Source organism: Zosterops lateralis (assembly GCF_965231275.1).
Source record: "Zosterops lateralis genome assembly, chromosome: 10".
NCBI lineage: Eukaryota > Metazoa > Chordata > Aves > Passeriformes > Zosteropidae > Zosterops > Zosterops lateralis.
The window spans coordinates 11,062,963-11,077,520 of NC_139770.1; the positions used below are offsets into that span (position 1 = coordinate 11,062,963).

The window sequence follows — 14,558 nt, forward strand, 5'->3', positions numbered from 1 at the left end:
ACCTGAGCAGGCTACACTGCCTGGAGCACAGCATCCTGCCCTTGCCACCTGCAGATGCTTCTCAAAAGAAGGGACAGGGACAGGACAATCTCCCCACATACCTATCAGATATCACTACTTGTACCAAACAATGTTTAAGCCATCGATGGACTTTTGGACCAGTGGAACCTAATAAACCTGCCTAAATGCTCTTCTGAACCCCTCCATACCTAGAGAATCCTCAGTGCCACTCCTAGATTATGCATTATATTTAAAAAAAATTTCTTTTGTTTTTACCCTCGCACCAAATGACAACACTGAATGCCAAGGGAACAGATTGGTTCTGATCTAGGAAGATCTTTCTTAGAATGGCCCCTAATGAACACCTCCATTAATTGCAGCCAACAACCACTCCTGCTCCCTTGAGTCTTGTGAAATTGGGATTGGTCCTGGCATTTGACTTGGGCTTTTGCTTTGTGGAGGTGGAAACTCTCTTGCCTGCCACTCTGCACCCTCAGCACCACAGCCACTCCTGTGCATGTACCCTGCCAGGTGGGAGAACTCAGGTCAAAAGCAACACACAGGAGCCAAGGTTTGTAATGGAGGAAACACACAAGAGCTGACATTTGTCATGGAGGCTTCTATCAAAGCTGTCTGCTGGTGTGTGTTCACTGACATGGATGACCCCAGAGTTCCCTGAATAGAGGGACCAGGCTGGGGGTGTAGCAATCAAACAAAGAGCAGAGTGCCCAGAGAAGGCAGGAGCAGGCTTGCCTTAAGTGAAAATGCTGAGAGTTTGTTCTGCTGTATTGGTAAGAATTTCTCCATTCACAGGTTCATCTCTCTTGGCCTCCTAATCTTTCCTCTCCAGACTTCCTGACACTTAAGCTGGGCACCTCTTCATCTCAGACTCACCATGTGCTGCCTGGCCTCCAGGTCAATCAGGCTGACCTTCCCTGATGTGGTCTTGTAGTTCTCCAGGTCCTGCTGTATCTCCATGTGCTCAGGGTTTGCCATGAAGAAGGTGTGAGCTGCATTTGCTGCCTCCTCCAGCTTGTTCAGCTGTAACAAGGGTGAGAAAGACCAAGTGAGACGGGTGATGTAGGAAGGTGAACACAGCAGTTTATGCTGCATCCTCTGACAGCCTTTTGACACCACTGGATTGGGAAATGATGGGATAATCAATGAGAACCTGAATGCAGAGGCTAAAGAAAAAAGCTGAATTGAGAGGAAAGCCCCAGGTAAGTGAAATGGAAAGAGTTGGAGTTCCTGAGAACCAGTCACTGCCACATGGTCTATGGTGATGGGATCCAGCCTGTTTTGCAGCAGCACATCCTCTTAACTCAGCTACTCCAACCCCCTGAACAGTCCCAGGTGGAAAGATACTCTCATGAGATATGAGATGGAGAGAGGAGGGGAAAGCAGCTGCAAAGACTGCTCTCTCTGCAAGCCTTGAAGGCTGAGCTATGTCCAGGCTGAGGGCTATTGCTTGGAGATGGGGACTGAGGACCATTTATTAAGCTCAGCTGTGTACAGCTGCAAAAGACCAGACTCTGCTGATGGTGGCAGAGGTATCAAGAGAAGTTCATTTTGATATATGAAGTTCTTTTGGGTTTAGAGATTCAGAACTGAGACCAGACATCAGTTTCACCCTGGAGAAAGCCTCATAAACAAACAGAACTGTTAGTACTAAACATCCATGGCAGCTGCTGGGAGCATCAGGAGCAGAAGAGATGTTCAGGTGAAACCTCTGCACCAGCTAGGGAGAGAGAATATACTTCCAATATACTTCCTTCTGAAAGAAAGCCAACACCACTGAGTACCAGCAAGCTGCAGTCAGGTCCCTGGGATACATCAACAACCTGACCCAAACCTGTCAGCCAGGGCCAAGCTAGTGCTAGCCCAGGCTAGGCTGTGTCCAAGTGTTCTCCTTGACAGCAAAACCTACCCCAAGCCCTGTGCCACTACTGCAAGGCTGTTCCTGAGGCACCAGGGCCAGCAAGCTCAGGGACATCCATGAGACATGGCACAGCAGCTCACCTGCACAGGCACACAGCAGACAAACCCCACCAGCAGAATGAGAACAGAGACCTGCAGGAAGCAGCAGCTGCACATCCTGTCATCCTGTAGCAGGGCAGACAGGCTCTAGGGCAGAGCCAGCCCAAGAAGCACACAGGAATATCCCCAGAAGGAAGGTGAAAGCCACAGCATCCCAGCCTGCTCCCCAGGTCTGCACACCAAAGCACAGCTGTGCTGCAGTGCCCACAGAAACGCAAAAAATCTGCCTTGTGTAAACTTCAGAAGTTTTTAGGGATTATCTCTGTACTGACAACATGTGCAGGGAAGCCAGATTTTACTGCAAAAACAACATCTATTCCAGTCTTTCATTTGGAGTTTTCCAGAGGACACCACTCTCCATAATAATCCCTTGGCTTTCCAGCAGGCATGAAAAATGACTATAAGAAATTTTTAACTGGGACAGCACATAAAAAACAAAATGCCTTCAGAGCCCAAGTTGTTTTGTTGTTTGTTTTATTTTTTTTTAAAAAAATACATTCCTATTCAGAAACATACGTTCCATTTTGAAACAGATCATTTCAACATAGTTCCACTCTGGAAAAATTCATTGCAGCTGGACCCATCGGATGTGGGATAAAGGACTGACCAGAGCATCTCACAAAGGGAATTTTCAGGTCCTGCTGCGTGTCTGTGGGAATGCCACTGCAGCTGGTAATTAGAGACAGTCAAGATGGAACAAGAGATTTGTTGGAGACGTGAGCTGCTGACCTGATCCAGAGGACTGCTAAGAAGCCACTATTTGAGCTGCCTGGGGGAATTGCATTCTTCCACATCACAGATTTCTATTCACAAACAGCACCCTGCCTGTGCAGATTTAAATGGGACTAAAGACCTCTCAGAAGGGTCCGTCAAGACACAACCTGTAGTAGTTTGCTGTGGGATGTCCTTTTCCCCCTTAGTTCTAGATCCTTTTCAGGAAGCTGTCTAAACCTGTCAGAGATCCCAAGATGGGCTTAGTTCTTCTGGATGACATCCACCCCTGTGACACAGGTCGAGCCTGATTTCTAGACAACAGAAAATCCCTTTTAAACAAGGCTCACACTGAGTCTAGTCCTGCTGGCTGTACACAGCAGAGATGACCTTTGGAGTTTGCTAAGTGGACTCGAAACAGAACATTTCAACTCAACGCTTTTCAATTTATCATGTTCCATATTTGCCTTAGAAACATTCAAGTAACACAAAGAAGCCAACAGCTGCTTAGTTTGGGGGAGCTTTTAAGTGGGTGAGTGTATATAAAAGCAAAATTCCTAACTGGTAAGACACATTCAAAGTCTAGCTCTGACATTAGTTATGAAACACTCTGGGGAAACTTTTGCCAAAACACTCTGAATTCACAAGGAGCAGGATATTTTGGTGCTTAAAGGTCTGGGCTGGGACTCAGGACACCTGGACTCCATTCCTGGCCCTGTCACAATCTCACTGTGCAGCCACTGGGAAAAAAAAATTGTTTTCTTTGTGCCTGATTTTCCATTGTTTTTAACTAATGACAATAAAATAATAGCATTTCTCCCACAGAGTAGTAATTTTGTTTATTTGGATGGCAAGCAACTTGGGGGCAATAAGCATGTGCAAGCACATAACTCAAGGAGATCTTGATCTTTGCACAACAATTACTGAATGAAAATCAGCAAGGAAAAAATGACAAATGTAGACTCACAACCTCAGTATGTGCTCTAAGGTCTGCTTGCTCACTCCACTGGAATGAGATGGCTGGACCATTGCTGCAGCTTTGCACCAAACCCTGTGTATTTCAGCCAGAGAAGACATGAGAAATCAGAGCATCAGCACTGAGAGAGCACTGGGAACACCCTGCCCTGTCCATTTTGATCTTAACATGCCAACATCTAGAGCTGAGAAGGGGAAAACACAACACGTAAGTGCTGCTGGATTCTGATGCTGGAAAATGTTTATTTTCCTCAATGAGATTCAAGTGGTTCATCTTACAGAAAAATAGGAAAAAAATATTTTAAGCAGCAGAACTTCAGATTAAAGAATTTCAGCAAACTGCAAATGCTCAGTTTCACTCCCATCTGGGACAGTGCTGGCCTGGGCTTCAGTGGGATTGTGGCTTCCAGCCTGCAGAGGTGGCTTGGACTAGGAAGGCTGCTGTAACTGGAGCACTGTGCAGGAACAAACACAGGCTGGAGAAGGGACCTTGAGTGAGCACCTTGATCATCACTAGACAATTGAACTCAATTCTCACTTATAACCATTGAGAAAATCCTTAATGGAGTCTTCATGGGCTGCATGGTGACACAACACTAACAGACCTTTACTACTCATTGTCATTCTGGTACCTGTCAAGGTGTTTAAGCCAGCAAACTTCATGCTGAGCAACCTGATCTGTACCTGTGATGCCACAGTCACCAACCTGCTGGGCTCAAGAAACAAGCTGTCTCACTGAAACATGTGTAACTTGCTGCTGGATTTTACCCCCACTTTGGCTGCTGGGTCCCCTAAAGGGAAACACAAGGGATTCACCTCATCACTAACACCCTCCCCTAACAGCTCAGACTGGCTCAGCCCCATATGTAGGCACATGCTCTGAATTCACACTTGCCTTCACTGCTTGCAGACAAATGAACTCTGACCAAAGCCCCTCTCATGCCAGATGCTCAGCAAGCTGGCACAAACTGCTGTCCCCTTCCCTAGGGAAAAGGCCTCACAGCAGCACCATGGCTTCAGCTACAGTGACCCAAAACTTGCAGTGCTTTAAGTTTGCTCTCTGGAACTTGGCAGTGGGGATAAGGAAGTGGAACAGGCAGGGTGCCAGGTCTGTGAGACAAGCACTGCACAGCTTTACAGTCTGCTCATGCAGCCAGGGCTGCCCTCCCACCACCACTCTGCTTGTGCTGAACACCGACACACTGCACCTTACGTGGGGAAGCAGCTGCAGCCAGAGCAACTACAGGTATTCAGCTGCTCCCAGCTCACCCTGAGCTGTTCATGGCAAAAACAAGGATGAAAGAGGTGCAAGAGTCAGAGGATTTTAGAGAGAATGTAGCCAAAGCAATACGGATTATGACTGCCTGAGATGAGAAGTCACAGGTAGGATATAGCCAAGACCTCTGACTATTTTTCATGAGTTCTCATTGCATTGAACTTAATATTGGATATTGGCAGCTGTGATACATTCTGTGTCAGACTGTCCCAATCCAACCTGTTTCTATATTAAGGTTTCTTCATCACATAAAATACAGTTTCAATTAAAATATCTTACTTTGAGGGGAACAGAAGTAAGGTTTATGTACTGGAAAATATGTCAGATCCCTCAGCATTTCTTGCCATGCCAGGACTGGACCTACCTGCACAAAACCTCAGTTAATTGCAGACTATGAACTTGGCATAGAGCTTGTGACGAAAAATTTCAAACCATTCAGCTAACCTAGAAACCAAAGTCTCCAACCTTGCAGACAATCCCTGGTTTGCTGAACAGATAATGTTTTTCTAAACTTTTCCATGGCTCCACTGCTGCTGTGTTGTATTGAAGGCTTAGTGCACTGGGGTCTACAGAGGAAGGAGGCTCTGGAGCCTGCAAGCACAACAAGGGAAATAAAAGGTTCAGTGTCATGAAGGATTAATCTCGTTGTGTCTGTGCAGAGCTTACTGCCCAGGCGAGTAGGAGCAAGGAGCTGTGAGATGGCTATAAATAGCCTGTGACCTTGTCTCAACTATTTAATTATTGCAAATAAGAAAGAAGAAATTCTCCAGAGAAGTTAATCAGGAAATTTTCCCTCTGCTGATGGGTCACACATTTGCAGAATGATGCCTGAGTTGTTTGCAGCCCACTATGGCACCAACTGGCCCCACAGAACAACCAAAACCAGAGAGCAAGGCAAGCACACAGCAGGAAAGGACCTTCATCAAGTGCAGGGAATAGGTACCATGAGCCAAAGGTGCGAAGCCATCTCTAAGTTCAGTACCACACTATCCTCTGCTCCCCAAACCTTCTACCAGTTTCTTGGCTTCCAACTCAAGATAAACAGGGCTGCCTCCTACCCCTGCTACTGCTGTGATGGGGAGCAATAATGATGCATTCCTGGAAGCTCCACATGCATCTTTTCAGAGGTTTTTTCATTTTCAAAATGAAGACAACCTCTAGTCTGCTTTGAACAGTTCCTCTTAGACCATCCCAGCTTGTGAGCTGCTGCCTACCAATCGCTCTGGTACACCCAAATCCAAAACAGAACAGATTGCAGAATTGGCACAGGGAAAATCTCTCATGAGAAAGGAAATTCAGAAACAGCTTGGGGTTTTTTGGTATTCCAACAATCAATTTTCAGGACATAAACATATGTGGATTGGTAGGTACGTGGTCAAATGAGCCAACTAGATGAAGAATTATCTCCCACAAAAGTGGGAGATACCTAGAAATCTATAACCAAACACCAACACCACTTAATATTCTTCATGGAAAAAATTCTTTCAATTCATGAAGACGGAAATCATTATTTCTTAACGAATCTCTCACTTGAGCCATGCTGGCATTATTTTATGTGTGCATGAGTCCATGCTGAGCAGACTGACTGCATAACCCTGTCTGAAAGGGCCATTTGGCATTGAGAAAGCAAATTAGATTGACCCTTACATTGTCCCCTCCTTTCCTCTCTGACATGCTCCTCTTGAACTGTTCCCAGGCATGTAAGAATGAAGATTTCCACACGTTTCTGGCTGTGCATTACATGCTTCAGTGCACACTTGTGTAACAAATCCTGCACAAGGAGCAGAGCATTAACTCACAGCAAAACCACTTCCCAGCAGGAAGGACCCTTCCCATATAAATCTCCAACACACTGAAGCATTGCAGGATTCATCTGCAGAGCAAGCAGGGGGAAATGTGTTTGTGTTTACTGAACCTTTGATCTGACTGATTGTGAAATACACTCTCAGCCACATTTTGTCCTGTGCAGACACTCAGTTCTGCCTAACAAACTCTGAGAGTAGCTAGGTTGTGTGTGAAACTGTATTTTCAATGAGGAAAAGGTGGGATGTATTCAGGCCTCAGGAATCTGTGCAGATGGTTACTCATGAAACTCCTACATGCCAGAGTTTCCTTAATTGGCCAGACAATTAACCAGTGCCCTTGGAGATGAGTAGCATGGGAGAAGCAATACACTCACACACTAATGCCAACAAGCAGTACTTGATACTAAAAGATGGACAGTATGAAACCAGCCAGGCTTTCCACAGCAGAATTTTTTCTTGCATGTCCTTCCTCCTGTTGCTATGACATCCCTGTGTCAGCCTGAGTTGTTGCTCACCTGGAAAAGTATCAAAGATTAGCCCAGGCATTTTAAGCTAATGAAATCGAGCAGCTGGGAACAAGCAGGATTTGATGATCCCCTCCCCAGGGACCATCAGCACTTCTGTGGGCCACCGTCTGTTAGACAAATAATGAGCTTTCATCTGATGTAATGACTGATAACTGAGAGGCAGGCAGTCCCCAGAGTCATGGAAATGCCTGAGAGAAGAAAGGTGAATCTTACTGAACACTCTGGCAAGGAATGAGGGAGGCCTCTGCTAATCCAGGCAGGAGGGTCTCGTCCTTTTAGGGGAAAATCAAAACAAAACAAACGTGGCAGGCAATTAAAAGCAGCTTTGCAGTTTAGATGTGAATTGTCACCAGCATCCTGCCTCCCTGGACATTGCAACTAATCAAGCCGCACTGATCAATAACTGGGTCAGACTCCTGTCCCAGCTGTCTCCACACTGGTATCTCTATGGAAGTAATAACTAAAACACTTAAGAAAAACACAACAGAAAAATCTGAGACAAGCACAAAAATTCTTACAGCAGAAACTTTCCTCCCTTTCTAAGGTTTAGCAATGGCTCAGCACCTCTTAGAAGAGTCAGACATGATGAGCTGTTGAATGCCCTTTGGGAGCCAAAGTTTCCTGTGCAGATGCATAGGCTTGTCTGCTGCTACTTAACAACATCCAAACAGCTACGTGCGTCCCTAGAATACGCCCTTCTCAGGACACATGGTTTTCCACCACCATCCCAGAGCCAGGAAGCCACACTGACCTGGTGATAAATGATACTTGTTTTTTGCAGCCCTTTTATGCTGTAAATGGAATTTTGTCAACAGGCTTAAGGCCTGTGCCAGCCTTTGCCCTGCCTCCCTGCCTTTCCCCTGGGCAACAAAAAGGTCTTCTCCTGAAGAAGGTGCTGACTGACTCGGACAGTGACCATGCTCAGTTTACAGTATTAGCACCAGGGCTTTAGTTTGAAAAGCAGAGTGCAGAGCCCTGAGGGTGGGCTGCAAACAGGACTGTGCTATCTGAGGAAGAGGTTATCACTCCCTGCCCTGATCTGTCATAGGGCAGCAAAGGGAGAAGCAAACAAACCATAAATTTCTACAAGAAAACAGACTCACACCATATCTACGCATTGCCCTCTCACCCAAAACTCTTGACAGTCTTCAAGGAAATGGTTTTAATTCACACTTTCTCCAGACACAATATTTCTTGAATACCTTTTCCAGGGTTCAAGTCATAAACCAGCAAATAATGACTGACAGATGCTGAATTCATGGAAACCATCATGTGGTGATAAACATTAGAGCACTGCAGATCTGATTAAATAAACCATCAGATTCCAATTCAAGCATTTTGCAAAGTCTGTATAAGATCTACAGACTGGGGGTGGGCTTTACTCACCACAAGGGGAACTGACTGACACCAGGCAAAGCAAACTCAGCTTATGCCTTAGGCGGGTTTGAAGAAAACTGCCATATTTGAAAAGAAATTTCTGTGCTGATTCACCACTAGTGGGCCAGCATGAAGGCACCGCACTGGAAACAAAGTTTGCAGAGAAAGGGAGAGAGTATAAGGAAGAAGTGAAAATATATCTATAGTTCTGCAATTTAATCTTGGTTGGTCTGAAAAGCAAAGATCTTGCCAGGAACACTGCCTGTATGGGCTGCCAAGCTCAATCCAAAGGTTCAATTATCCCAGTAATCTTCCCCCAGCAGTGGCCAGGGGTGGACATTTGTGGGCAAGGCATAAGGACATAGTGGGTACACAGTGACCCTCACACACAGGGCATTGTCAGCATTGTCAGCAGTGTCCAGCAGCTTCAGGCTTCCTGAACCAGGATTTGCTTCTGGACCACTGTGCTCAAAAGCCACTGATGGACCTGTCCTCCTGGGAGTTGTGTAATCCTTTCTGGAACTCATTTATACAGGCTGCAATAAATAAGGGATTTGGGAGATTTTAAGACATCAGTACATTATTTTCACCAGAGTACACACGTGCTTGAGAAAGACCTACCACTAGGCTATGTTGGAGTTTTCAGAAAATGTGGAACTGCAAAGTACACGTTGATTCAACTGGAAGGCAAGAAGCATTGCAGCAGCACTGCAAAACTCCTCAGGGTCCTCCAGTACTCAAAGTTTGTAAAATTCAAACCCATCTGAATAAAACAGGGATAGGGCTTCCCACCAAAATTCATCTTCTGAAATGAAGGGACATGAAACAGGGCAGGGGAAGGGGTCCTCAAGACACCTGCTCATCCAGAACATTGAGAGCACATCAGGTCCCAAGGGTTGTTGACAAGATGAGTGTTCTGGCATGGGATGGACTGTGTTGATTTCACAGCAGAGCAACCTCCAGACACGTTCTCTGCAAAATCTGACCCTGAAATTTCTGGGGGAGAGGTTCCCTTTCATAAGAGTTGACACACAGAACAAAAGCTACCCAGCACCACTGAGGAAACGTGTATTTCATTTGGAGAGGATGTAATTCTACCCGTGCAAATGTGCCTCTTACCCCCCTCCAGCTCCCCCAGCTTTGATGAGCACTGTTACTAATTTGAGGGAGGAATTGCTGGCTTTGAGAGCAGAGTAACACCAGTCCCCAGAATGACACCTCTGACAGCCCAGGGGCACAGGATGGAGATGTGTGCTCTGCTGCTCAGGCTCTTGGTGCAGCTCCAGAGGCTCCTGTGGAGTTACACCAGGGCAGATCTGGCTCGTGCTCCAGTGAGCAAGGCCACATAGCACTTGGACAATTGCCTCCATACGTGACACACACCACAAGTCTCAGCTAGATTTGCTGCTTCTGAAATGAAAACCCTTTGCTTGCTTTCCCCAGCCTTGGCTTGGTAATCATTACTAAACACTTATCAGCTAGACAGCCTTCATTTCCTGAGAGCCTGGAGCTAATTACACCAGGAAACGTGCTGCTTTTTCTTCAGACACTGAGAAATGCTGGATTCTGAGCCCTTCTACTACAAACTTTAACTTTGTTCTGATTAGTAGAAGGTAAGGAAAAAGCACAGCAAGATCTCAAGAGGCAAATGCAGTGATCATTCACAGAGATGCCCTGGCTTCACTCTACATCATTCCATCATTCATAGTAACAACAAAATGCCAGAGATACTTCATCTCCCCTCCCTCCCTTATTAATCTTAGCTGAACCCTGTGAGGCCCCTGCAAAGAGGTATCATTTTCCCTGAACTGCAGGTAAGGAGTCTGATGTCTCAGAGCAAATCAGAACCAGACCCCAGGGCTGCTGCCTCCTAATGCCATTCCTCGAAGGAGTGAAACAAGCCCTGCAGCTCCATCCCCTTATCAGGACACTCGATCCAGGGGTGGGATGAAGGAGCCTTTGCCAAATGTCCTGCACAGAGCAGAGCTTTCAAACCCCTCCTTTGTGCCATGGGGCCCACTGGGATGTTGAGTTACAATTGCCCACTTGTAATAGAGCCCAGAGTATCGCCATCAAATCAAACTGCTGGTTAATTAGTGTATTTAAAAAAAAAAACTATAAAGGCACAGTAATGGAGTTATAGAGCCATTAGCACCAAATCACAAGATCTGCTGCTGCTGCTGCAGCATCACTTTTACCCTGTGAGCTGCCCAGGAGCTGCTGCCCATCCAGGAGGGCTGCCAAACACCCACATCCAATGGGAGAGACCCATGGCAAACCTGCTTGGAGAACAAAGGCAGGGAGACTTAAGCTAAGGGGTTGTGCTTCCACTGGCTGAGGCTTCCAGTCATTCTCACTAATCCTGCCTTGGTAAAGAACCTACAGAAATGCAGAGTAGGTCCTCCCAGTGGTGCAATTTTCCCTTCACGAGAATTAGCAGAATGACACGCGTGGGATGTGTCAGCTCCCAGTGTGACCACTCCACATGTGGCCAAAGGAGTGAGTGACCCAAGGGGAAGTGGGCACATGTCTGTCCATGCCCTCTGCAAAGAGCTGATCAGGGGCACATCCCACATTTCTGACTCTGGGTGCACTCCTACAGGTGTGTACCTTCACCCTTCTTCCTCACAGCCACAAGTTGGAAATAAGACACAGACCAGTACCCTGGGCAAGAGCCGTCCATGGACTGGGCACTGGTCTGCACACACACATTCCTGCACTGGGGGCAGATGTGGATAGAGCCAGGTGGGATGCCAGCCACAACTGGATGAAGTTATCACAAACAGTGTTAAGCTCCATCTTTTAACACCCTTGTGGCCCTGCTTGCTGGAAACCCTGTACACACACACTCCTCCACAACCTTCTTCACATCAAGGGCTGGAAAGCATCCGTGCTGATGGATGACCTTCACTGGTCACACCAGCTGCTCAGTGTCTCAATTCTCAACCCGCACTAGGAAGCAACATCCTAAAAGATGCACGTGTCACTTGAGGCACGACACAGGTGTTTATTCCATCACTGCTTGCATTGCTCTGCCTGCCTGAGATGGAGAAAGCAGCTGCTTGGTGCAGCTCCAGAGAAGGATGGCAGCCCTCTGCAGAGGGAGCCCTGCCCTGCTGCAGGATGATCCAGAGCCTGTGGGGAGCTGGATAGGAATACAGCAGGATACCCAGGGAGTGGTGTGTCCCACAGGGGTGCTGTGGGGACCCCCCTGAGCACAGGCTGTTATCAGGCACAGCACTGGCATGCCCTGTGTCCCTGCTGCAGCCCCAGCACTGACGTCACCCTGGCACCCTGAGAGACAGTACCTGCTGTCCAGGACAGAGCTGTGCTCCACTATGCAAAAAATGAGGAGCTGTCTGCCCTTGCTGAGGACACAGCTGAAGTCATGCTCCTGTGAGAAGCCAGTGTTTTCCAAGCACTGGGATTCTGCTTTCAATTGCTGGCTCTGGCTCTGATTTACTGGTAATTTTTCTGCCAGGCACTAAGCACCTCCGTGACTCAGTTTCCCTGTAACAGAAGCACAAACCCTTTGGCTCTGACTGCTGGGAGGCTGAATGACAGCCTCAGCAGAGGCTGAATACTTCAGATGACATCAGGGCTTAAGACATTGCAAGATTTTTCTGTTGATCTCAAAATTATGCAGTAGACTCCTGTAAGAGCTCACTCAGTCCTTATAAGTGGCTCTTTGTCACTGTTCCCATCCACACCCTGATTCCTCTTTGAAAGGCAAATACCATAAAAAGCTGTTTATAGAGACTGAGATCTAGAAAAGAGAAGTCAAATACGGTCAGACTCTCTATGGCTTTGCTGCCCTGAGCTGTGGCCAGGGGCTGGCTTCCTGCTCCCCCCGTGATTGCAGGGAACACTGACCCATTTGTCTGAGCAGCCTCCAACGTGGGTGGGTGGGTGTCTGCTGCCCCTCCACAAAGAAACATTTCATCTCCAGTGGAAACAGCTAAGACGGAAAACGTGGATGATGCCAAGATTAAGAAAGACAATTAGGAAAACAGCAAGCGTCCCTAATCAATCATGCTTGGACAGCGAGAGTTTTATGTGCACAAAGACTTCACTTAAATTCTTTTTTGCATTTATCCACAAGAAAGAACAAAAAATAGAGTGGCTGAGGAAGTTGCCAGATGTTGATTCACCCTTTTGCTTTCTGCAAATGTTTCCATTTTGTTGAAAACCCAATCAGCAAACTCAGGAACCCTTAAAAATTATTTATTATTAATTAATTTAGAAAATAAAACCTGCAAACAGCTCCAATGGCAGCACATGACATGGATGAAGGCAGAGGAACTCTGCCATTTAGCTGACTTCATGCCACTAACTTTTTCCTGGCCTGGAGCAGCAGAACCGAACTGGTCTCTCTTTCACTGGTACAAAGTCTAGTTATCCATGGCACAGAAAAGAGAAAGCTTAAACAAATATGTCAGTACAGGGATTTTTAAAAGAAAGGGCTTCCCACCATGCCTGGATGCTCAAACCAGGACTGCAAAGCAACTGCTTTTTCTCAAGTACCATATCACAGCTCTTTGTCTCATGCTCAACAGGTCAGCTGGCCTGCTGGCATTTCTGGTCCCTCTGTTCAGGCAAAGGGTCAGACTTAGGTACCCATTAACTGCACAGAACGGTCCCCTTTGTCAGCAGATGACAGCAGTCCAAAGGGATGGCTCAGAGCAGGGCCACTGCAGCCCCAAATATGTATCAGAAGGTGGGTAACTCCTTGTCTCACCTCACCCCAGAGAGCTCACGAGCAAGATTCAGGAAAGGCACCAGAGGCCAAGTCTGGAAGAGGCGGACAATGAAGGCAAGAGAGATACAATAAAGTTTCTCTTTTGGAAAACAGATGGAACCAAACCATGCAAAAAGGCTTTATGATCCCTCAAGCAGGAAATAAGTGATGACATACTGTCATGTTGCTGTGTCAACAGCTGACACATCGCAGCAGGGTAATTTCACAGACTCCCACGTTAGTTTAAAAGCTCTCTTTGAAACCACAGGGCTAGGGCAGAGGCACTTCAAGTCTTGCACAGCAATGGTTCTGCAGCAGACCCACTGCTGCAGATTCAGTGCCTCAGGAACCAGCCCTGCACAGAGAAACCACAGCCAGCCCTGCCATCCACTGGAATCATCTGCGGCTCACCACAGACAGCTGCTGATACAAGACCAAAGTACCAGCCTCCCTTCCCTTTACCCCTCCAAGAAAACAGTACTCTGACCCAAAGTGTGTTCAAAGGGTTCATTGTTGTCTGGCACACACACAGTGCTTGAAGCTGGCCTGGAAATCCTCAAGGTTGTGGACAAAGTTCTGCATATCTCCAGCAAGCTACAGCACTTCCGAGAGTCTCCTTTACCCTAAGAGGGCTTTTTGTTTGCTTTTAACATTATACACCAGAAACGAAATATTGCTCCCTCCCTCCTTCTCTGTCTTTCTTATTAGAAGCAGGCACTGGCCTTTTCACCAACAAAATTGCCAGGCAGTTTTTCTAAGGGTCTGCATATTCACTTTCTCTGCTTTCTTTAGCAGTGGGGTGCAAGAGATGAATCCTTGAGGACTGGCCCACATGGTCCTGCCATGGAAACCAGGAGGGGTATCTCCAGGAAACCCTGTATTTCACTGTGCTGCCAACTAGAACTGCATTTCTTCTTCCAGCAGTGGGTCCAGCACAAGTCACATAGTCAGATACCACCAGAGAGAACAAAACCCATGTTCCCTACAATCCTGATGGAAAGGCTACCCCTATTCAGCACAAATTCTGCAAAGTCCATTCAATCTCTAAGGAATACCTCATTTTAGAATCCAGTTTCTTTTCCTAGCCCATGATATTAGAGACAGATGCATCT

General features: G+C 46.7%; 1 protein-coding gene across 1 annotated transcript in view; it reads right to left on the reverse strand.

The window, feature by feature from the left end:
* The window catches only part of P3H2 (prolyl 3-hydroxylase 2), a gene marked incomplete at its 5' end in the record, with an annotated part of 63,803 nt that overhangs the window by 15,283 nt on the left and 33,962 nt on the right, over nucleotides 1–14,558 (reverse strand). The window contains one exon of the mRNA XM_083868652.1: nucleotides 895–1,041. Within this exon, the coding sequence (XP_083724778.1) occupies nucleotides 895–1,041 (147 nt within the window). The remainder of the gene's footprint in view (nucleotides 1–894; nucleotides 1,042–14,558) is intronic.